The 26,006-nt window shown below is 40.1% G+C and overlaps 1 protein-coding gene across 1 annotated transcript in view; it reads left to right on the top strand.

Moving 5' to 3' along the window:
* The first annotated feature begins 1,036 nt into the window (after window positions 1-1,036).
* Window positions 1,037-26,006, top strand: part of LOC125482815 (microtubule-associated serine/threonine-protein kinase 4-like) — a 399,885-nt gene continuing 374,915 nt past the window's right edge. Inside the window, exons 1-2 of the mRNA XM_048595291.1 lie at window positions 1,037-1,150; window positions 1,283-1,516. Coding sequence (XP_048451248.1) covers window positions 1,343-1,516 — 174 coding nt within the window. The 5' untranslated portion in view covers window positions 1,037-1,150; window positions 1,283-1,342. The remainder of the gene's footprint in view (window positions 1,151-1,282; window positions 1,517-26,006) is intronic.

Below are 26,006 nucleotides of genomic sequence, written 5' to 3'. Positions count from 1 at the left end.
GGAGGAACACAACAGGCCAGGCAGCATCAGAGGAGCAGGAAAGTTGATGTTTCGGGTCGGGACCCTTCTTCAGAAAATGATCCCGACCCGAAACGTCAGCTTTCCTGCTCCTCTAATGCTGCCTGGCCTGCTGTGTTCATCCAAGCCCACACTGTGTTATCTCTGACTCCAGCATCAGCAGTTCTTGCTATCCCTCAGTGGATTAAAAAATTATACATCTTTCACCACCACAGGTCGTTGCAAGTCTTTACAGTGAATGAAGTAGTTTTGAAATCCAGTTGCTGTTCTAATTCAGGAAACGTGACAACAATCTGCAAATGTTGCAGAAGATGTCATCCAGCAACGGTGTGACAGTTTGGTTTCGCAAGGGAGTAACGTCCCGTCTGTGCCTCAAAATAGTGCCATGGGATCTCCTAAATGAACCCGAGTGACAGAACAGGACATCAGTTTAATGTCAGTCTCACCGTGGTCACTTGCAACAGTAGTGCACTGAATGGAAATACCGCCAGACCTTCGATGGTTTCATATTTCGCTGCTTGCTTTAAACTCTGAGCACCAGGTCCATACTCCCAAGCAGAGTCAAAAAACGACTTTCCACAATCAAGTGCGCGAGGATTTGCGGTTGGGTTGGGTGTGGTGGGGGGGCGGGGTGTTGAAGGGCGGGGCCACGCTAAAGGGGCGTGGTTAAGATGCTAACGTAACGGTTGATATTGGCTGGGGGCGTGGGTCAACAAAAAACCCCGGCGGCGCCATGGGGGCGGGGCCTAGGAAAGAGGGCGGTGCCGCTGGACGAGGCGGGACTCAGGGCTGGGTCTTTCGGGGATGGATGGTGCACGGGGGAAGGTCAGGTGTTAGGGGTCAGGGAGTACCGGCCGAGCAAGTAGGGGCGGGGTCTGTTGGTAGGGGGCGGTGCCTATGCGCGCGGTCCAAAGAACAGGGTGGGGCCTGGGGCGGGGATCTGATGGGAGGGCGGGTCCTATTCGTCGCCTTTTCGGAATGGTGGGCGGGTCCGAGGGCGGGGTCTGGAGGACTGGGCGTGGCTAGTGTAGAAGGCGAACTCGGGCTACGGACGCGTAGCGGTGTGTCTATCCACTGTTCAATTCAGTAAAGTTGAGCCTGTCGTAGCATCGGCGTCGTTACTGAGAGGCAGGTATGGGAGTGCGGAGACAGTAAAATAGATGCACACAACAAAAAAAAACTAGTTAGACATGGCAAGTGCCTCAGCTGTTTAACATCTAAAAGCAGTGTAAAGACATGTCTATGTTTCTTAATTTGTTTGCAGCTGCAGTGCTACGCTGGGCGCCAGCAAAGGCGAAAATCCCTTCAGGTCCGGGAGCCGAGTATGGAGGGTAAACTGGAGGATTTGCCCGAGAGAGATGTTTCTGAAAGCTCGTCCGACACACTGTCCGAGGGCGAGCAGAGCGAGTTCTGGGAGCCGGGGAAGGAGAAAGGTGCCGAGGAACCCAGCAGCGATGAGGAAGCTGCCGACCGAGACGAGGATGAGGAGAGTGAACGGGTTTGTATATCTCTGATCTCTCCCCGGCGCTTCAGTTTGTTTTAGGTGCAAGTACTTGACAGTCAAACGTTAAAAGTGCTTCGTGTTAATAATGTTGTCAATAATGTCTTTTGATGTCACCGACCCATGGCTCAATCCAACCTCAGGTACAACTGGTTTGTATTTTGTTAATTAAATGCTGCATTTTGCGACATATGTTAACAGAGTGGATGAAATATTGGCAAACTTGCAGTTTGGAAGTAACGTACAACAGGTACTTTGGGTAAAAATTGTGGGGTAATGGGAAATTGTCTGCCACTGTCTCAGACGTTGTCAAATCAACGCCATCGATTGATTTCGAGATATTTGCTTTTAACAAGATACGCATGGTCCAATAATTTTGAATTCAGCCACGTAAATAACGTGAGAAGCAGCAACTTACATTCACAAAGCACCTTCGACAAAGTTAAATATCCCACAGAAGAGTTCACAGAATCCCTACAGTGAGGAAATAGGCCATTCGGCCCGACAAGACACACCGCCCCTCCGAAGAGCATCTCACCCTTCCCTGTAACCCTGCATTTCCTATGTCTAATCCACCCAATTTTAAAACCCTGGCAATTTAGCATGGCCAATCCGCCTAACCTGCACATCTTGACTGGGGGAGGAAACCCACGCAGACGCAGGGGGAATATGCAAACAACACACAGTCGCCCACGGGTGGCATCAAACCAGGGTCCCTGGTGCTGTGAGGCAGCAGTGCTAACCACTGTGCTGCCCAAACAAACAAAATTTGACCCTGAATCCCATAAGGGGCTGGTTGACCAAAAGTTTAACCAAAGGGGTTAAAGGAATGTTATTTTTAATTAGAAAAGTTAGTTGGAGAGGTTGAAGGAGGGAATTATAGAATTTGGGGTGCTGACAGCTGAAGGCATGGTACCAAATGATGGAACGATTGTACAAGAGGCCAGAATTGGAGGACCGCAGAGTTCGAGGTAATTTATAGAAGGGTGCCGCTGTGGAAGAATTTGAAAACAGGGATGAGCATTTAAAAATGGAGGTGCTGCCCAACAAGGAGCCAATGACAGTCAGCAAACAAAATGATGGATGACTGGAACTTGATAAAGTTTGGGAAATAGGCACCAATGTTTTCAATGCAGTGAAGTTTATGGGGTGTAGAAGTTGAGAGGCTGGACAAGAGTGCATTGAAGTGGTCAACTGTAAAAGTAAAAATGGCTTGGATGACAGTTTTAGCTGCCGATGAGCTGAGGCAGGAATGCGATCTGATGTTATGTAGGTGGAAATTGACGTTTTTGATAGTGCCTTGATGCATGGTCAGAAGCTCATCTTGGAGCAAGGTATGACAACAAGATTGCAATTGGTTTTGTTCAATCTCAGGCAGTTGCACAGAGATAAAGTCACTACCTAGGGAGTGAGTTTGTGGCACTGACTGAAGAAAATGGATTTGGCTTTTCCAGTATTTAGTTGGATGAAATTTCTGCTTATCTAGTACAGGATGTCAGATAATTTGGACCCATAGTTGAGGGACTCTGGGCCAGGGGCTGGTGGGATTCTTGAGCGGGATGGGGTAGGGCTTGGGGTAAACTGACCTGAGAGAAGATTGTAGAGTCCAGGTTGGCGTGGTGATCGTGCATGGGGAGGAAGGTGGATGGAGTAGGGTAGAGGGAGGAGGAATACAGACTGGAGTGGAAACTGGGGGTCTGAGAGTCTCTTCCAGAGCCAGGTTTGGAACTCGGGTGGAGGGTGGGAGTCTGTACCTGGCTTTTACTCTGGATGCAAAAGGCTGTCTGCATGCGAGAGTAGGAATCTTGCCTGGGATAATCTTTGCAATATCTGGAGATTTAAGGAGATCCTATGCACCAACTTCCGGACTGTGATGGGCCGAGTGATATTTAAAATTCTAAGTGAGGAATAATATATTGTTGGGCAACATGGCTACCTTCAATCCCACAAAGCTACATCAAATTGACACTTGAATGTGTTGATTCTTGGCCACAGCATGGTTCCAATGAATTAGTTAGGAAAGTCTATTAAATAGTGATAAACAATTGAACCTGAGAGCTTTTGACTTGATACTAGTGGATAGGTTGCTAAGCCTTCAAGATCTTGACTGTTAGCTTATAGTAAATAAACCTGTGGTGGTTATGGTTGGGGAGGCAATCACAAATGAGATGAGAAATGATCGCCTACGCAAAACTTCATTTGGTCCCTTATTAACTTGCGTAAACTGCTTCTTATGCCTGACTGATTTCTGTTTCATTACATCAAAGTCAAAGGGTAGTGTATTAGTAATAACAGTAGACTTGTAATTCCGAGGACCCAGCCAGGAACACTGGTTTAAATTGCATCATGGCAGTGGGCTTCACATTCACTCAATTAATAAAACGGTAACATGACTATGAAACTATCATTAATTATCATGAAAACCCACCTGGTTCATTAATGGCTTTCTGGTGAGGAAAAATAGCTGTTCTTACCTAGTTTAGTCTGTCTATAACTACAGACCCAGAGCATAGTGGTTAACTTGTCACTGCCCTCTGAAATGGCGTAGCATGCCACTCAGTTGTACTAAACCTGTAGCACTCGGTGTACCCTCACCACAATGACGGCAGCTTTTCAAGGGCAGCTAGGGATGGGCAACAAGTGAGCTGGTGATGCTCATGTAAAGTTGGAAAATGAACTGAATCTGAGATTTGTTTAAATTTGTAAATTGGAAATTGTGTTTAGAATCCAAATTTGAGAGAGCTTACTAAAGAAACAAGGAAGCATAATATTCTGAACTCTTTGTTAACTGCTTTGAATGACTGGAACTGAATCACCTTATCTTTGTAGGTGATAATACTTTGTCGCCTGACTGAAGCTTCCCTCCCTGTGATGTACATAATCTGGCAAGGTCATGTTCTCTTGCTCATATCGATTTCCTCCTGTATTACATGTACTAATTACATGAAAAGCTAAAATGTTGAAATTGCTTTGAGGGTTTTATCCAAATGCAGTGATACAGTTTTGGTGACCGTAGAAAGTAAACAATGGGAAAGCTAATGCTTCTACACACCTAATTTCTAACAACTTCACCCATTTCAAGTGACATTTACATTTCATTACAGACCATAGAAAGTGCTACAATTTTCCAACCACTTATTTTGCACTGACTTTGCTACTTTATAGTATAATGTCTACACGATTTCTTGTCAAAAAAAACAGTCAGGGCTTTTTATCTTCACTCACTATTGCCCCTGTATGTGGAACCTCTCCTTCAGATCAAAATCTTTGTTGCAAAAAATCTTTGGAAGTGTGAACTAATGACAATATGGCAAGAGCACTGGGCATCTTGGTGATGCCGGTGGTTTATCTTAATCGATCAAATAAAACTTAGGAAATAAACAGCAATGTCAGAGAACAAAATAAGATGTATTAGGGAAAATGCAGTATAGAAAAGAAAAATAGAAATGGGAAAACAAAATGGATTGAGAAAGGCTTAAAAAGCAGCGAAGGAATTCTTTTTTTCAAAAAAAAAGCCCTCCAGGGATAACTTGTTGGAATGAAATTCCAGATTCTGTTGCATCCTTTCTGGGTAAGAGAAATTGAGCAATATTGCAGGAAAATAAATTGCACTCTTAAAAAGTATTTACACTGATCGATACCAGACCTAATTTTCTGCAGTGAGTTTAATTGTTAATGAATGTGAAAATGCTGCAATTTCTTGAAAATCATGAGGCAATTGTTTCTTGATGCCACCTTTTGAAGTTAATGGCAATGTGATGCAAATTGCCCAGCAACTTGTGATTTGCAACTCATGGCAATTTTTTTGCTTCAAGCCATTTAGCAAATTATACTGTAGTAATCGCATGTGCCACTAAAATTGATAATTTGCCAAGAAATTCTGGCACAGCTAGTTTTATCTGTTTTAATTTTAGTGACGTATCGGTAGTGAACTGTCATGATGCCTGTATGTTGAAATTTTATTTTCATAAAATGCAATTATTTTAACTTGCCAGAATATTCACTGCTTTAGTCTCTCAGCCTCTGTACTGAATAATTTCTCATCCTCAATTTCAAATGCCACTTCATCTTGCTATCCTTCGACTAAATTCACTATTTTCCAATCCTCCCTCAGTCACATCTTCCAGAAAAACACTCTAATTCGTATTCACAGCCAACCCATTGGCCTTGCCATCTTGTGTGATGGCCTTGTAATTTTCTTCTTGTCAGTCTCAGCTAAGGGGCTCTCTCCAATCACTTCACATGTTTCTTTTCTCCCCCTCTCAACCCTACTTTCCTTTGTACCTATCTGGGTAAAACCCTCCAAAATTACTTGGTAGTGCCCTTCCAAAATCGCAAGGGCCTTTGGCCCTTTGTTCACCATAATGTCGCTGTGTCTATTGATTTGCTGAACCACAAACTTGGCTTCACTTTGGATGCCCTAGTCCCCATTAAAATTATTATTGTCTCTCACCATGGCCATTCCTGCTAGTATGACCCTCATTTCTGTTTAAGTTCAAAAGACTTGGTGAGCCAACTGAAGGGCTGCAGCTTTTTACAAATTTGTTTATGGTGGTGTCACTAACTGATCCTGCTTTTGTTGACCATCCTTAATTGCCCTGGTGAGGGTGGTGATGTGCTGCTACCTTGGTTGTGCTGTTCTCATTTACCTAACTATTCCTGCAAAAGATAACTGCCAGCTTCTTTTCTTTACTTCTAGCTGTCTTCTTAAACCCTTTGTATCTGTTTTCTTCAAGTCATTCTACAATGTTAACACTAGTGCCCCTCCTATTTCCGTTCTACATCTTACCCCTCAGAGAAATCATGTGAAAACACTGCTTTGGTTTCCACACGTACACTGATGTCTCCCAGCTCTACCTCACCACCACCTGCCTTGATCCCTGCAATTGTCCCATAATCATCGATTATTTGGCTAAGTGGTCAGCAGAAGCGTTCTCTAGTGAATTATTGGAAATTTGGAAGTCATTTCCTTGAGTCTGTTCCCTAGCTACTGATTCCATTTCTTCTTGCAATTATCTGAACCTGAATCAGACTCTTTGCAACTACGGTGTCATAATTGATTTTAGGTCATCTTCTGACAACAAATCTGCACAAACATGGTGACCTCCTCTTTCCACCTCCTAGAACATCAGCCTTCTCTAGTCTTGTCTCACATATAATTTGATGCAGAGGCCATCCTCCAAGGCTTTTAGTGCTCTGCGCTTGACTATTTCTCCATTATCCTTGCTCTTCTCCCTTATTACACTGTGTATACTTCAGCTCATCCCAAATTGCTGTCCTTGTCCTAATTTGTATCAAATCCTATTCACCCTCTGTGTCTGGTAGCTTACAGTGGCTCCCCTTTTAAATAATGCCTCCAAGAACACAGCCAGCAGTGAGAATGAAGAAAACTGATGATCAGATGTTAAACTACTTTTTATGTAAATGGTCATTGCCTATCAGTCTTCATATTCTGAATCGTAAAACCAGTGCATAAACCACATTTGTTGTGGGAATAGGTGGTGATTTGCGAAATGCACTTCTAACTCCCTAGACCAGATCACTTAATTGCATATCCAAGTGAAAGTAATTTAATTAATAAAGACTTAATATCCCACTTAATCTGGGTGAATTATTAGAATGCAGAATGAAATAAATCCACAACATATGCTAACAGCTAAGGTATGAATAGAAACATGTTTAACATATGATTTTAAATACTTAATATTTGTCTGGGAGTGTGCATCAGCATTTGTAGTAATTTTAGGGCCAGAATTGTACAAGTAGCTCAAGCTGCATGAATGTGACTGTGAACATATCCGATCTCCTGAACTGTACAAACGGAAGCAAACTTGGAACAATTGGTCTATATTTTGTAAAGGGAACTGATAAGCCTTTGAAAAGATGCAGGAGTCATGATTTCTTTCCCTATTTTAAGAGTCTTCTATGAATCTTAGTAAATAAATTGCACCTTTTCCTATTCGATTTTAGTAGTTCCTAAATAAATTTTAAATAGACAGTGCATCTTTGGGAATTATGTTTTGGTGAAGAAAATTGAGTAATATTTTACTTTCTGTATTTGCTTGACAGCCTTTGATTTGTAGTCTATAAATTTTAAAGTTGGACTGAAAAGAAAACACTGGGGATTCAATACTTGAGTTTTTAAACATGTCAGTGGTTGAATCTCTACCGTCCGAATCTCTCAGATCTATACCAATGATGTTTCTTTCAAATGCTAATAAATGGTTTTATGCCATTAATTCATGCTATTTGATGTAATTTTCAACACATTTCTAGAAAATCCAAAATATAGGCAAGCCACACTGATGAGTATATTAATTCTATGTGACAACATTTGATTGAAATGTTCTTCCTGGACCACCGGTTTTGGAGCTACAATTAATTTAGGATTTCTCTGTTTCTGAGCTGTTTCTGCATGGTATATGCAAAAGGTTGGAATAATTGACCACTTCTGTTCTATTTATCCCTGTAGCTTTCAGATCTGATCCTGACAAGATTCTTATCCAACTTTTTGTAATTAATGACACACTGGCCGCCTTTGTTCAGAGGGATATGGTGGGGGTGGGATTGTGAGGGCGTAAAAATCTCTTCACACTATAATCTCGCTAGGGGCTTTTTAAAATTTTAATTCTGTATCTTCTGGTTCCGTGTATATCATCCAAGTTAAATAGCTTGATTTTATCTTTTCTTTGCATTTTGAAGATCTGTTTACATTTCCCTCAATCTTCAAGAAAATATGTTGTGCTTTATGATACTTTTGAGTAGTTCAGGCCTCCGAAACTGGAATCATCTTTGTGTTTTCTCCGAACAGAGTTAAGCATCCAAACCCTCGTGAAAGGTTTGATTTTCATTGTGTTTTGATTTTATTTGAATGCGACTACCTCAGTATGATATTGAGGCAGTATATCATTGCAAAAGGGTAGGCATTTTTTTCTCTTTTATGAATAAGTTTAAATTGTTAATGCCAGACTAATTATATTTGGGCAAAAAAAGGGTTGAATCAAGAGCATTTCAGAAGTTTATAAAGCTCAATTTTAAAGTATTTTCTGTTTTAAAGAGTAACTGGGGTAACTAATGCTTAAAATAACCAATCCTACCTTAACATTTTTGTGTTAGAGTCAAATTAAGTCACTTGTGTCGAATAGATTAAATTTTAAAAAGCTGCACTTCTATAGCACCATTCACAAATTTCGAAAATGTCCCAAAGCACATTACAGCTGATTAAATATTTCTGAAATTCAGTCACTGTTGTAGAAAGCTTAGGAGCTAATTTATGCGCAGCTAGGTCCCATAAACGGCAACATGGTAAATACCGCATCATCTGTAGGTATAATGCTGATTTGGGGATAATTATTGGCTAGGATATTTGGATCTATTTTGAAATAGTATCATGCAATCTTTTAGGTCCACCTGAGGAGAAATGCAAGGACTAGATGTAACGCTTCAGCTAAACATTGACACTTTGACAGTAGAACACTATGTACAGCATTGCAATGTCAGCCCTGATACTTCCCAAAGGTCTCTAGAATGGGACTTGACCCCTTGACCTGCTCACTTGGGTGAGAATAAATAAATGTTGTTAAAATGTAATGAAGGGTCAAATATTGCAGATGCTGGCAATCTGAAATCAAGCCAGAAAACTGTTGAAAATCTCAGCAGGCCATGTATTATCAGTGGGAAGAGGTTGCTAAAAAATAAAGATTCAGGATGACGAGTCTCCAGCAAAATTTCGGTTTTGATAAAGAGGACCCTAGGCCTGAAGTGTTATCACTGAGCAGATTGGGCTTGTACTTAGTGCAGTTTAGAAGATCGAGACGTGACCCTATTGGAAATATAAGATTTTTGGGGCTTGGCAGAGTACTTGCAAATAAGTTGTTCTCCATGTGGGATAGTCTAGGAATATTTGGCATAATCTCCGAGTAAATAGAAGGCAGCATGGTGGATCAGTGGTTAGCATTGTTAGCTCACAAGGGACCTGGGTGTGATTTCAGCCTTGCGTGACTGTCTGTGTAGAGTTTGTATATTCTCCTTGTGTCTACATGGGTTTCCACTCGGTGCTCCGGTTTCCTCCCACAGCCCAAAGATGTGCAGTCTAGGCGCATTGGCCATGCTAAATGCTGGTTTAAAGGTATAGGGTGGGAGGGTTATTATGGGTGGGATGCTTTTTGGAGGGTTGGTGTAGACTTGAGGGGTTGAATAACCTCTTTCTGTGCTGCAGGGGTTCTATGATTCTATGATCATCCATTTAAGACATGAGAAATTTCTTCTGTGAGGGTAGTCGCTCTGTGGAATTCTTGACTGCAGAGGGCTTTTGAGGCTGGATTGTTAAGTATGTTCAAGGCTGAGATAGGCAGATTTTTAATCAGTAAGGGATTCGAGAGTTACGGGGATAAGGCAGGAAAACGGAGCTGAGGATTAACAGATCAATTTTGATTTCATTGAATGGCAGAGCAAAGTCCGTGGGCCAGGTGACCTACTTCTGCTGCTACATCTTATGGTGTAATTTCATTATGCTGTCAATTGGCTCTGCCTTTTGCATGTTTCCAGCAATATGCTTAATGAAATGGCCAGAAGTGTTCAGTGTATGAGCTTGCATTTATTGGCAGAATTCGTGATTAGCGAGCCAATTCAAGGGTGGATTTACTTTTGAAACGTAGGAAGCGTACAACTTAAAATACTTGGTGTCCCATGTGTGGTGATGGACCAGCAGATTCACGAGCAGTTTCAGAACTGTTTATATTACTGTTGCTGTTTGTTTTATTTGGATAGTATTTAAAACTGTGTAGTTTAGACATAGCTAAATACAAAATTATCTGCAATGTTGAACATATTTACCATTGATTATTTTGTTGAACTAAAGTATACCACCCTAAAACCTCTACCAAACTATCCCAGAGACATCTTATACGAAAGCAGTGTGTGCTGGAGAAACACAGCAGGTCTGGCAGCATTTATAGGCAGAAAAACAGTTAGTTTTGAGTCCGTTGACCCTTCTTCAGAATACTTTCTCTTGGTTTATAGCTTAGGTCTCCATGTTTGTATTGATATTTCATGGGATGTTTGCCAGTGTTGATGTGGATGTATTCCGTTCCTAAACAAAGCATCAGACACTGCTAATATTAGCATATGGTATATAACCTTGTATGAGGTTAGATATGCAGTCCATCCATTTAGCAGACGTAGCTATTTGAAGTTTTGCAGCTGTTGAACAGCGAATGGTAGCAAAGTTTTTTTTTTTATTTGAATCAAAGTAAACTTAAGCCTTTCAGTGCACAACATACAAAAATTCCCCTTGATAGAGACATAGGAATTATTTATGCCAACCTAAACAAACTGCAATTGGATTTGTGATGAAAGTATCCAAGTTACAACTGGTAAAATGTGTTTAGAATTTGCTTGTCAGTGGAAAACGTTGATAGTGACTGTTTTATTCTTTAGAGTTACACAGCTGCAGTCTTCAATGAATAGTTATCAAGTTAGAATGAAGAAACTGTGATGATATGTTTGATATTTTAAAAATAAGGCAAAATGACAGATTTTAAATAAAGGTAAAATACATGACAGAATGAAGCTCAAGATTGGGTGCCCTTAAAGGCTGCTACCTCCCAGCCTGAAGTACTTAGTGCAAATTTGATGTTGTGAATAGAATCATTGAATGATGTACCAGAGAAAGATATCATTCCGCCTGCTGTGACTTTGGCAGCTCTTTGAAAGAGCTATTTAATTAGTCGTGCTCTGCTCTTTTTCCCCATAGTTCTGTCAATGTTTCCATTTCAAGTATTTATCCAATTTCCTCTTGAATGTTATGAATCTGCTTCCACCACCCTTTCAGGCAGTGCATTCCAGAACATCATCCTCCACTGTGTAAACACGTTTCTCCTCATATCACTGCTGGCACTTTAGCCAATTACTTTAAAGCTGTGTCCTCTGCTTACCAATTTTTCTGCTATTGGAAATAGTTTCTTATTTACTTTATCAAACTTCAAACCCTTTCATGACTTTGAACATTTCTATTAAATTTCATGTTGATCTTCCCCAGTTTCTCCCACATAGCAGATGTCTTGCATTTCTGATAAATCACTTTTGCAACTTCTGTAAGGCCTTGATTTTCTTTCTACAGAATTGGCCAGAATATTGCGGCTGGGTCCTAGCTAGGCTTCTAAAGAGGTTTTTCACAATGTACTTGCTTCTATACTTGCACCGATAAAGCTGAAGCTGGTAAGCTTTTATAACAGCTTTCTTCACTTATCTTTGCCCCTTCACCTCCAGATCTCTCTCTTGCTTCACCTCCTTTTAAAATTGAACCACTTAGTTTGAAATACTGCTCTTCAATCTTCCTGTCAGAATGAATCGCTTCACAACAAAAAACATCACTCAACATGTTGCATTGACCAGAATACTACAGTTTATCAGTTTCTTTAAAAAAAAAAATTCATGGGTTGTGTCCATTGCCAGCAAGACCAGCATTTGTTGCCAGTCCTTCGTTATCCTTCAGAAGATGGTGTTATGCTGCTACCTTGAACTACTGCAGTCCAACCACTGTGGTTATACCCGCAGTGTTGATGGGGATTTCCAGGATTTTAATTAAGTGACAATGAAGAATTGGCGATGTATTTCCAAGTTGGGAAGAAAACTGTGTGACATGGAGGGATGTTTGTGGTGGTATTTATACCCTTGCATCTGCTGCCTTTTCAGGTGGTACAGGTCATGGATATGGAAGGTGCTATTAAAGAAGCCCTGTAGGGTTGCTGCATTGCATCTTGCAGATGGGACACACTATTGTCACTGGGCAGTAGTGATGGAGGAGGGATGTGAATGTTTAAGGTGATGGATGGTGTACCATTTGCCCTGGCATAGAAGCATAGAAATAGGGTGTATTCTGTCAGATTCTTGACTTCCTCTAGTAGATGAAAAAGTTTTGGACATTCAGGTGGATGGCTTGCAACAGGACACCCAGCCTCTGACCTGTTATTGTAGCCAGTCTTTATGAAGCTGATTCAGTTTAATTTCTGATGATGCAGATCCACAGGGATATTGTCCGTGGGAAATTCAGAGATGGTATACAGGTGAATGTTATGGGGAAGTGTCATATTTCTCTGAGGTGATAGTCATTGACTGGCACTTGAGTCTGAATCAATCCAAGCCTGACCATTGTCTGGGTCTCATATATAAACCTGGACTGCTTCAGTATCTGAAGAGTCAGGAATTAAGCTGGCTGCTGTGCAATCATCTACGAATAATCTAATTCTGACTTTAAGATGGGGAGAAGGATGATACAGCTGAAGATGGTTAGCCCTAGAAACAAACCTGAGGCAGTACTGCAGCAATACCCTGGGACTGAATTGATTGACCTCTACCATTCTCAACAACTCTTTTTTTTTTTTTTTGTGTTGGGTCTCGCTTGACTAGTGAAGGCTTTTCCCTGGATTCCCATTGATTTCAATTTCACTCTGACTCCTTGGTGCTACACTGAACCAAGGCCTATCAGTCTGCTCACCCCAGCTCTTGACTTCAGCTCTCGTGTCATTGGCCCAGCCAATGATGTAATGAAGTCTGGAGTCAAATAGCCTGGTGGAATGCGAGTTGAACATCATTGAGCTGGTTGTTGCTATGTATTTACCATTTGATAGTACTGTTGATGACATTTTCTGTCACTTTACAGTGATCAAGAAGAGAATGATGGGGCTTTGATTTGCTGGATTGGATGTATCCTGCTTTTTGTGCTCAGGATATACTTGGGCAATTTTTCAGATTTTCACAGAGAGATGCCAGAGTTGTAGCTGTACTGGAACAGCTCAGTAGGAGAGGGTCAAGTTCCAGGGCATGAGTCTTCAGTACTTTGCCTGATTGTTGTCAGGGTCCGTAATATTTGCAGTGTCCAGTCATTTCTTGATATCATGTGGAGTGAATGGAATTGGCGAAAGAGGATTCAAAATGGCTTCATGGTAGCAGACAGAGGGTAGTGGTGGAGGTTGTTGTTCTTAATGGAGGCCTGTGACCAGCAATGTGCTGCAAGAATCGGTGCTAGATCCACTGTTGTTTGTTATTTATATAAATGATTTGGGTGAGAATATAGGAGGCATGGCTATAAGTTTGACACCAAAATTTGTGGTATAGTGGACAGTGAAGAAGGTTATGTAAGAGTACAATGAAATCTTGATCAGATGGGCCAATGGGCTAAGGAGTGGCAGATGGATTTTAATCTAGATAAATGTGAGGTGTTGCATTTTGGTGAGGGAAACCAGGGCAGGACTTACACAGTTGTCGAATTGAGACATATAGGTGTACAGGCACATAGTTCCTTGAAGGTGGCGTCGCAGGTAGAAAGGGTGGCGAAGGAGGTGATTGGCACATTTGCCTTTTTTCTTTGGTCAGAGCATGGAGTGTAGGAGTTGGGACGTCATGTTGCAGCTGTACAAGACATAGGTGAGCCCAATTTTGGAGTACTGCATACAATTCTGGTCACCCTGCTACAGGAAGGAACTTATTAAACTGAAAAGGGTGCAGAAATGATTTACAAGGACATTGCTGATACTGGAGGGTTTAAATTATTAGGAGAGACTTTAAAGGCTGGGACTGTTTTCCCTGGAGCATAGGAGGCTGAGGTTAGAGGTTAGAGGTTAAACCTCAGTCGTTTATAAAGTCTTGAGAGGCATGAAAAACGTGAATAGCCAAGGTATTTTGCCCAGCGTATGGGAGTCCAAAAATGGAGGGCATAGGTTTAAGGTGAGAAGGCAAAAATTTAAAAGGGACCCAAGGGGCAACTTCTTCACAGAGGTGGCACAGGAAGCGATAGGCACAAGTACAATTGCAACGTTTAAAAGACATTTGGACAGGTACATGAACAGGAAAGGTTCAGAGTGATCTGGGTCAAACTAAGGCAAATGGGACTAGTTCAGTTTAGGAATCCTGGTTGGCATGGACAGGTTGGACTGAAGGGTCTTCTTCTGTGCTGTATGACTCTGATTCCATAACCTCAGGAAGAAGCTGGGATACAACATCTGCTCGACATTCCTGGCTGCAGATGGTTAAAAATGCATACTGAGTCATTGTATTAATGTTTATTTTATCATACAGATGTTTTTCTCATTATAATGTCTGTTCCTCTTATTCTCTACGATGTGATGTAAAATTAATACCCAGGAACTTGATGATACTTCATAATGTTGCACCATTTCCCTCAGGAACTGTTGATGTTCAGTGAGAATACCAAGACCTCCCTTTACAGGGACAGGTCATTTAAGGAGTTGCTTCCTATGTCTAATGCTCACAAAGGAATGACAATTGATTTATAGTCTGAAGTCCACCATAGTGTAGAGTCAAAAAGAGTGATCCTTCATTGTGGATGAAGGCAGAGAAGCAGTTAATTAAGTATTGGAGAATGCCATTATTATGCTGTTTTCAAACAGATCAGATGTTCATTTAAATTAAAAAAAATGCAAAATCCTACTGCTGTTAAGTGTCATTATTCCTTCATGGTCACTGGATCTAAGATATAGAAAAAGAAGAGAAACCTGTAATAATCCATGAGAGAATTTTCAAATTCTAATTTCAATTGCCTCAAAGTGACATGTATTCTACATGCATCAACTTAAAACTCCAGAGCTTCTCAGGTCTGAGCATGTTAAAAGGACAAGATGGATACCAACAAGTAGATAATTTAAAGTGGAAGCACGAGCAGGAACCTAAGGGTTGTGTTAGCGATGCTACAAACTGTAGCCTCCATCGAACAAAGCAATAATTCTAAAAATTAACTGCAGTCACCACGCTTGGGTAAATATAGGATTGTCCTATTGTTTGAATAATTATGCCACTTGTTTAAATCATTTAATAAATTAAAAAAACAAATATTCCTGTCTTAAAGCAGTGAGGTCCATTGAAGTTGGGTAGCTCGGTGCCTGTGGTTAGCACTGCTGCCTCAAAGAGCCAGGGACACAGGTTTGATTTCAACCTTGGGTGACTGTCTATGTGGAATTTGCCCTGTGTCTGCGTGGGTTTCCTTCTGGTGCTGCAGTTTCCTCCCACAGTCCAAAGATGTGCAGTTTAGGTGTATTGGCCATAGTAAATTGCCCATAGTGTCCAGGGACAGGTAGGCTAGGTGAATTAGCCATGGGAAATGCAGGGTTATGGGGTAAGGGATAGGTCTAGGTGAGATGCTCTTCAGAAGGACGTTATGGACTCTGGGCCAAATGGCCTGCTTCTGCACGGCAGGGATTCTATGATTTCCGAGAAACAGCAGTTTGTGATTCATAACCTGTGCCGTGAATTAATGAATAAAGCTCATGAACATTTTACAATACCCAGATTTTTCTGGAGTTTAGTAATAAAAGTTCAATTTAAAGTTTAAAAGATTCAATTTCATTTTTCCCCTATTAGAAAGATTCATCGACATTTTGCCTAACCTCTGTTTTGAGTTTTGACAGACATGAAAAGGGTCATTACTTGTCTTCAGGCCAGACTTCATGATCGTACACTTGATTTTTGTTTCAGGATAAAACTGGCAGACTTCAACATCTCCTCTCAGGAGAGATAGAGAGGGCAAGGCAGTGTTATCCTGTTCTGTGGAAACCAAAGGCTTTTCTGATGGTGGATGATGTCAGATATGTCTATTATTTTCTGTTTCGTGTGGAAAGAAATTAGAAACTTCCCACCACCTACTTGTGCTAACTTTTCAAGCCTTTGCTTCTCTGCACGCACCGCATGGTCGGTGTATGAGCTTCATAGCTTCCATGTCCATGCATCTTTCTTTAAACATAAAGGCCAAGAATTAGGCAAAAGCAAACAATTTAATTATCTACATAATTCTTTGCCAAATAATGTGAAACCATATGTTGGAATTGTTTCCCCTTGCTACCACCAGGAGACTTCATTAATTTCCTTTTCCTTCACTGCTTTCCGGGTAGAGATTCTGTTGGACTAATGGGTTATCAACTGGATATATGCATGTATAAGTGGGTCCTATATAATTTGAGTCCTGATTCTAGCCAGTTGGAAGCTAGATATGTGCAGGTTGAAATAGGTGATTAATTGTCACCCCACGGTGTGCAAAACCTGGGATATTTTAACTGCTGGAGCTCTTTACTGTGCTCTGATAAAGATTCCCACCCAAAGTCAGTGAGAATGATATTGCCTCTTGTGGGCAGATGTTGGCATTTCATCACTGCTGAGGATATAGAGTTCATGTGGTACAGTGATAATATCTCTGCCTCTGAGCTAGGAAGCCTGGGTTCAAGCCCCACCTGCTCTAAAGGTGTGTAATGACACCTCTGAACAGATTGATTAGGAAATATGCTGAGCTCCTTGATATGATCTCTGGCAAGATAAATTGGAAGTTGGAGCGATTGTACTTGAGATTTGCAGATTCGAAGTGTAAATTTCTGCTGTGTGCTTGGTTAACTGGTCTTAGTCAGCTGGTTTTTGGCATTCAAAAGCCCAGGGCAGTGGGGGGAGCCGAATCATCTGATTGCAGGAGTCATCGACGAGCAAGGACACTACACTGATGTCCAATAAAGATAGGGTTAATTCAGTTCTGGTATCTGTTTCAAAGCCTGTTGATTTTAGCTGAGACTCCAATATGAGTAGTGCAGATTTAGGAGGGAAATGGACTTGGGAAAGATGCCAGTGTGATGAGATTATGGCCTAGTGTGAATCATGATTTTCACGAGTGAGAGACAATAGATGTCGTGAAAATATAGGCCATAATTTTGTATGTTTATGAATTTAATTTCTAGTTTCAGGTGTTGGAGGTTAAAACGTTAAATGTACAATAAGTGGATATCTGAGAAATTGGTATTAATTATGATGTAAATGCAGATTACGATGCCTGGATTTAATTAATTGATTGTTTCAGTTTTTTTTTTCCTGACTGTTTGGCTCTATCCAGCAGTCCAGAAATGAGTTAGTGTCTATTGTTATCTCCATAATTGCTAGCTTTCAACTACTTTTATGGGGCAGAGGTTTGTAAAACTGAACCCGCAATATAAACTATTCCTGTAGAATCGAGACATTGCATTAAGGATAAAAATTCCAAATTATATACAACTTACAAATTTATAAATTAGATTTATATTAAAATCTATTTGATTCATCCAAAACCATGCCGTATATTTAAATAAAACTTTGTTTGCTGACAAGTGAGTCATTCAGTTTGAGAACAAATGGAAGCAGTTGCAGCTTCTGTTTGTGTCAGGTTTTTAAAAATTAATTAATGGGGTATCACTGGCTCGGCTATCATTTTATTGCCCATCCCTAATTGCCCTTGAACTAAGTGGCTTCTTACCCATTTCACAGGGCCGTTGATAGTAACAAATAGGTCAGATCAGGTAAGGGAGTCAGGTTATATTCATTAAATGATATTAGTCAACCAGTTTTTTTTTGAAATGACACTTGGGATGGTTACGTGGTTGCCATTAGCCTAACTTTTAATTTCAGATTTTATTGAATTCGAATTTCGGTGGGATTTGAACTCCTGTCCTCAGAACTTTTATACTAGGGTTCTGAAGTATTAGTCCAGTGACATTTCTGTGATAATGCTGCCTCCCTTCAGTGGGCTAGATTGATTGATTGAGCAAACCAACAGCAGATGATAGTCACTTAACCCATGCTTAAAGTATTAGAAAAAATAACTCATTTCTTCACCATGGGAAATTTGGGTGGGGCTCCACCTTTGTTTGGATTTCATGTGGAGAAAGCAGCTGGAAGGTTTTCTGTCCTGCAACTAGTGGAAGAAATCTACAACGACCCTCATAGAGTTGTGTGACAGAAAGCACTCAGAGTTAGCTTGGGAAAGCCTTCGGAAGGTTGTTGGGTTCCAGCAGATAGCCAAACAAGCAGCTTAAGTGTCCACATTTGAGGTGTCAGAAGGAAAGGTGAAGGTTTGCATAATCAAAAAAGCTAATAGTCTTATTTTGAAGGCAAACTGAACAATAAGGAGAGTTAAAGTAAATCCTGAAGTGCATGAATTTTGGGTTGGTTTCTGGACAAGTGAATAGGCTTTCAAGATTGTCATGTCTGAAGGAATTCTTAGCATAAGTAATTATAAACTGTCATGTTAATAGTGCTTTATTTAATTGTTCATGTACGTAATAAAGTTTGTTTTAAAAACATTGAATCTTGTGATCTAGTTCTGTTGGTTGATTTCAGTGTGTTTGGATTTCCCTTTAAATGTTAACATTCATTTACTTCAGGTGAGATGCACGTATTATAAATGGGTTTGGCTGGAATGATATCACTAAGGGAGTGATTGTAAGATGAGGCCTAACTAGGGTGTCAGCATTACTCATCTATGGGCTTGTCAGTGCTAGGTGCAGTGTTTGCTGTCATTATCTTCATGGCAGATCAATGCAGAACTTAATGCTGCTGCCTACATTTTTGCGCCAGTAGGTCATTGGAGGTTATCCTGAATTAATCCTGGAGAGGTCACAGGCTGTTCTGCCAGTCTTGATTGGTCAGGAATGAAAACTGTTGCAGGAAAAGGTCATTATATTCGACCCCCATCTCACCTTCTCTAAAAAAATGAGAGCACTCCTTAGCAGGAGTGGGAATGATTAAAGACAGTTTTAAACTAATTGGATCCCTGATGACTACAAACATTTTGTTTGAAATGTAATCTGGAAAATAGAAGGTTGTTCTGCTTTATTGCGTAGAGTGTAAATCAGTTGTTTAATAACTTGAAACAAGACTAGATGTTACAAATATGACAAAAAATGACAAAGTTAAAGGCTCTATGTCTAGATGTGAGTTGGATTCAAAACAAAGTAAACAAATTGATAACGAACATTCCATTATCTGATAGCCACTACAGAGATGTGGCTGCATGAGGACAGGGATTGGGCCCTGAATGCTGAGAGCTAAATGACACTGAAGAAAAAGCTAGATAAAGATGGAAAGGTAGCACTGGTAATCAAGATGACATTGGTGCAGTAGTTAGGGATGACCCTGGTTCAGGACATTAGTATGAAGAATTAGTTTGAGTGGAGATGGAGTATGTTAGTAGGGGAACTAATTCACTAGTAGGGATGACCTACAGCTTCCCCCTCCCCCACCCACCCAACAGTGACACAGTATAGGATACTATATGCAAGAAAAAGGAGTGGTGTGTGATTTGTGAAGAACAATAATCATGGATGATTTTAATCCACGTATACATCAAAAAAATTAGATTGTCAATAGTAGCCTGGATGAGGAGTTCGTGGAATGCTTTCAAGATAGTTTATTAGAGCTGCATGTTCTCGCACAAACCGGAGAGCAGCTTATACAAAGTTTTTGGGATTAATTGATGACCTTGGACTAAAAGCACCCAAAGTGGCAGCATCCACAATTTAGTTAAATTTCAGTTTGAAAATAAAAGGGTGTCTAAGACTAGTATTTTAATTTTTATGTGTGCGTGAAGAGTAAGATAACTGAAGTACTTCTGGATACTAGATTAGGGGATAGACCAATAGAGAAGCAGTGGCCAACATTAAGATGATATTTCAGAAGACTTGAGTATAGTTGTTCTCTGGCTCCTCATTCATGGCTAATGAAAGAAGTTAAAGCATAAAACCTAAGAAAAAAAACATATTCCTGTGCAAAGATGCAGACCACAAGACTGGTTAGAATATAAAGAACAACATTTACATTTTAAAAAAAAACATTTGGATAGGTAGATGGGTGGGAAGGGTTTAGAGGGATATGGACCAAGTGCGGGCAATTGAAACTAGCTGAGTGGGCACCACGGTCAGCATGGACCAGTTTGGGCTGAAGGACCTGTTTCCATGCTGTATTACTCTGACTCTATAAAAGAGAATGGCCCTAAAAGATTAATCAGGAGAGGAAATTAGAGTATGAAAGGAAGCTAGCTTGTGAAAACAATTGCGTGTATTTACAAAGTAAAAGAGTAAGTGACGTGAGTGTTGGTCCTCTAGAGGGTGAGAATGAGGAGTTAGTAGTAGATTTTTTTTTTAAAAAATGGCTGATGAAATGAACAAATATTTATCTTCTGTCTTCACTCTGGAGGATGCAACACAATTTCCAGTGAATGGCTGTAATTCAGGAAATAGAAGGGAGAGGGGAACGTGGTGAATTATAAAATCACTAGGAAAGCAGGTACTGAACAACTGCTTGATCTGTGTTGGTGTTAATTTTCCAAAATGCATTAGATTCTGAAAAGGTTTGAAACTGGAAAATAGCAAATAGACTTCCTCTATTAAAGAAGAGAGGGAGGCAAAAAAAAGGACACTTTAAGCTAGTTGCCTTGACTACGTTGAAGGTGTCAGAATCAAACATTGAAGAGGTATCAGATTGGTACTAACAAAATCTCAGGGTCATTGAGAACGGTTAGTATGGCTTTATGAAATGGAAACCTATTTATTGGAGCTCTTTGAGAGAATAACATGCACTGTGGCTAGAGAGGAGTCTGTAGGCGTACTGTACTTGGATTACTAGAAGATTTTTAACAAGGTGCTGTAGAAAAGGTATTGCATAAAGTCAGAGTCACATTGTTGGGGATATTAGCATGGATAGAAGATCCTTTGTGAGTAAGGAAAAAGGTCAGACAAATTTAGCACAGCACAGTCAGATTTGTTTATTCTGTAATCAAGGGAGAAGGTTTACTCTGATTTAATTTTTGGTAACTCCTACCATTAGTTATACTCCTGAACTCCAAGCTGGAGCAAGTTATTAATTTAAAATGTTTTGAGCTAATGGAAATTCATCCTGGTGCAGAATTTATGCTGAACTGGCAATGCATCCCTAAATTAGGAGATCTAAAATTGGGCCCAAGGCCATCTTTCAATAATTAATGTAAACCTCTGTTGTCTTCCACGTCTCCAGAAGCAGTGTACCCTTTTCAGCAAATGGATTTTGACCTGCTTATTTAGAGGACAGTGTTTCTGGTACTGACGCTGAGCAGAATGGACCTGACGCCCACTTGATGGCAGCCTACTTTCCCAAAGAGAAGCTAAAACCAATACATTAGGCCTCTAGATGGTTTGTACAAATATCCTGCTGCCGGTTGGAGGTAGCTACCCTGAATGAGATTAATATTTGTTTATTTTTCAGACATCCTTGGGGCACAGCCCTGCCATTATTGATCATTTTTGTTACTATTTCCTATGTGAAAAATGAGTGCATTGACGACCAATTTTTATGCCAAACTTTTGTTTTTACTAAAAACTTGACTATCATTTCAGAATCGAGCTACCGTTAAGCATTTTATTTTACTGCAGATTTCCACTAATTCTCCTTTTCTCTTATTTTGACTGATAATGCAGAGCAGAAAGGTCAATGTAATATTCACTTCTTGTCAGGAAAGCTGTATTTATTTTTGAGACCTGCAAAATCAAAGTAAAATCATTTTATTTAACAAACTTGACCATTCAGACACCAAATGGGTAACTGAATTGCTTGTGTGTTATTGAAGAGGGCTGGTTAAATTTCACACTTTGTTCAGTTAAACTGGGTCAAGATTGGATAAGGAGGTGAAACTCTCGAAACAAAAGACCAAAAAACCTTACAGGGCCTTGTGTGTACCTTTTATCATTTGCTCTGTTTTATCAATCTATACAAATCGGATATATTGAAGCAGAGAACAATACATATATTGACTATTAGTCAAACTAGGAGGTAAGTTAAGCCAGAGTGTCAAATTGTTTACCACATTTCAAAGCTTTTTGTAGATTTGAGGCTTGGTCATATCTGATTATGGGCCATGGTTGAGTGACAATAGATTTATTATGCAATACAAATTATACTATGCAGCATCTTCCAGGACTGGTCCTTACATCCCAGATAACTGTGGTCTCCATGTATTCTGTTGACTGATGATCTTTGATTCTTCTATCAGTATACACTTTGAAGCAAGTCATTGGTACAAAAGATGAGACCATTAATTTGCTTCTCAATGTAATTGCTTATTCTTAAACTTCAACACATGCTATGAATCTTAATGCATTGTTACTACTATTTCAGCATTAGATGTCATGTATAAGTTTGTCATATTTCATCCTTTTTTTTTCTCCCAGGTAGTCTACCCTGTTAATGGATATCTCAGTTGCTTTTTATGATAGGTCATCAGATTAAACCAAATTTCTTTACATTTCACTCCACAGACCCACACAGCTTTTCCTTGTTCTTCTTAACTGTTCTTGCTGAACAAAGGGACCTTGGAGTGCAGGTTCATAAATCCTTGAAAGTGGAGTCGCAGGTAGACAGGATTGTGAAGAAAGCATTTGGTATACTTGCCTTTACTGGTCAGTGCATTGAGATTAGGAGTTGGGAGACCATATCGCGGCTGTACAGGACATTGCTTAGGGCACTTCTGGAATACTGCATTCAGTTCTGGTCTCCCCGCTGTAGGAAGGATGTTGTGAAACTTGAAAGGATTCGGAAAAGATTTACAAGGATTTTGCCAGAGTTGGAAGATTTGAGCTGTAGGGAGAGGCTGAATTGGTTTTTTTTTTTGGGGGGGGGTGTGTTTCCCTGGAGCTTCGGAGGCTGAGGGGTGACCTTTAGAGAGGCTTATAAAATCATGAGGGGCATGGATAGGCTAAATAAACAAGGCCTTTAGTTTTGGACTCACCCACCCTGCGGTAAAGGGCATTTAGCTTAAGGTGAGAGAGGAAAGATTTAAAAGCTACCTAAGGGGCAACTTTTTCATGCAGAGGGTAGTGTGTTAAAGGAATGAGCTGCCAGAGGAAGTGGTGGAGGCTGGTACAATAACAACATTTAAAAGGCATCTGGATGGGTATATGAATAGGTAGGGTTTAGCAGGATATGAGCCAAATGCTGGCAAATGTGACTTGATTAGTTTAGGATATCTGGCCAACATGGAAGCGTTGGACCGAAGGCTGTTTCCATGCTGTACATCTGACTGTATAACTGTATTCTGAAGGTCACAATTTTACATAGGATTTCAAAGCATTTCCTAGTTTAGCAAATGTTAAACATTTTGCAAGACACAAGGTTGACTATTTTGGCTTTTCCAAGGCACTGATACATGTAATTAGACCATTAGTTCACTTCTCAACATAATTACTTATTCTTAAACTTCCACACATGTTATAAACCACAACAAAACGTAGCTGTCATTTCAGCATAAAGTGCCATCTGGACCATGTGGAAGTTTGTCAGATGCTTAACTACTTTAGTCTTTGTCTTGCTTAACCATGTTACATAACCACTACAGTTGGCTTAACCACAGTATGTAACAATCTCATCTTGACATTTTTCCACAAGATTAACTCATAGTTTGCAATTTGGCCTTGGCATAAGAAGATAGTAAAGAAAAAGAAAATCACGAAAGGATTCTAAAATCCCTAAGCCCTACAGTTTGCAGTAAAGCTTTCATTGAACTTTATCCTCAGCAAAGTCTTGCTTTTGCAAACAATGGAGAAAGTAGTCTCCTGATATTTTGTTTTTGTTTTAAGTAGGATTATTGTGAAGAACATCTTCCAAGCTATCTTAATTGCATTTTTGACTTCAAAAGTTAATTGGCTGTATGACTGTTTCTGTAAATGCAGGAGGTGTGACCCCAGTAAAAAATATTCACATAAATTGCTTTGGAGCAAGATGATAGTTAATTGCTCTTCCCTTGTGGATTAAACAATTACCCTAATACTATACAAGTTTTAAAATGAGTTGGTGTTTCGTTTCAAAAGATGAGTAAACATGTTTGGGTACATTTCCAATGTACTTAACAGCTTAACCTTTGTATTCTCCCTTGAATTGTCACATCTGTTTCTTACGCCTGGAGAATGTGATTTCTGTGGGAACAAGAAACAATTGAAATAAAGTTCAGCAGATGTAACATTGCACTTCTTACAATGAGCATAGTTACTATTCTCAATAAACTGAGAGAAGCCAATTAATTAAGAAAAGATTATGCATGTTCTTTATAGTACAGTTTGCCTTTAGTGCAGTGGGATTAATTTCTTGACATACTGTATACAGCCAGATTTCTGTGTTAAAAGCCAGGAGGGTCCTCGGCACTATGGGAAAGGAACTGAAAGATGTGTTACATGTAATATTGGACTTCTATAATAGTATCTGAGTAACTTTATTTGACCTTGTATTGATGCCTTTATTTGCCTTAAATAACCATTTCCATTCTTTGAGCTATAAATCTAATTTCATTTATTTAAATTGCGAGCTTGTGTATTTGTGTGTTCAAATAATTGTACTGTACTTCTGTGGTAGGGACAGAAGTTGAGCCCAATAAGTCAGAATCTGGTTGTTGCTGCTTTATTTTAGCTTTGTCTTCTGTTCCTCTACTGCCAGATTGCTGACCACTCCAATAGTGTGATTTTTAATTTGTGATTCAGGTCTTGTCGTCTTTGAACAACTAACAACAGGTGGAAGCAGTGGGGGGATGACTGTGGAATGATGACTCCTTTTGATAATTCACTGCATTTTTGCAGTGATACTTTGTTTATGAATGTACAGTTCATTCTTAAATGTGTGACCTCTTTGTTGTTGAACTCTGCCCCCCTACTTCTAGATTCTCCCACGAAGGTAAATTTCTGTGAGCATCGAATCTTACATATTTCAGTAAGATGCCCTGTCATTTATCTAAGCTCCAATGACTATAGGCACAACCTTACCTTAAAAGAGAATCCCTTAATCCCAGGTGTAAGTCTAATAAACCTTCTCTGAATTGTTTCCAATGAAAGTATATCCTTGCTGAAGTAAGGAGAGCAGAACTGTACACACTTCTCTAGGTGCGGTCTCAACAATGTTCTGTACAGTCATAGCAAGACTTCCCAATTGGTATACTCCACCTGCCTTGCAATAAAGGTCAGCACTCCATTGGCCATCCTAATTAGTGCAGTAGCAGCATGCTTTCAAGTAGGACGATATCCAAATCCCTCTGTATTGCAGGGTTCTATGGTCTGTCTCCATCTAAACAATAATCTTTTCTATTCTTCCCAGCCAAAGGGGACAACATCCTATTTTCTCACAATAGACTCTATCTGACAAGTATTTGCCCACTCATTTAACCTATTCCATTTCACACTCTCCATTTCGTCCCCTCAACTTTCTCTCCTTCCTATTTTATACAATCAAATTTGGTTCCAGTGCAGTTGATCTCTTCATCTAAGCAATTAGCAGCATTCCTGCTAATTCATGTTTTTAATATATGTGCACCTCTGAGATCTCACCAAATCTTTAGTGCTGATGGTCAGACCAGTTTCTTTACCATGTGAGAGAGTCTGTTTGTTGCTGTAAATGTTCCTTAGTGTAGAATGCTAACGGACATTGTCAGCATGGAGCAGTTCTGATGACAACTTCGCTCACCGTTCTCTTGCTTCGCTGAGGCTGAACAACTTTGTCAGGTCAGGAATGGAGGTAGATGCCTGAAGCATATGACAGCAGCAAAGAGAAGAATATGCCAGAAGTGTCAGTACCAGAACACATAACTGTTTGATCCCACTCTGAATCTTGAAAGTTTCTGATGCTGCCTCATCGTAGCTCACCTAACCTATTATTATGTTGTCAAGGAAAGAAAAGA

The sequence above is a fragment of the Rhincodon typus genome, chromosome 3 (genome assembly GCF_021869965.1).
Source record: "Rhincodon typus isolate 14 chromosome 3, sRhiTyp1.1, whole genome shotgun sequence".
In the NCBI taxonomy this organism is placed as follows: domain Eukaryota; kingdom Metazoa; phylum Chordata; class Chondrichthyes; order Orectolobiformes; family Rhincodontidae; genus Rhincodon; species Rhincodon typus.
This window is presented reverse-complemented; position numbering and strand designations above follow the sequence as displayed.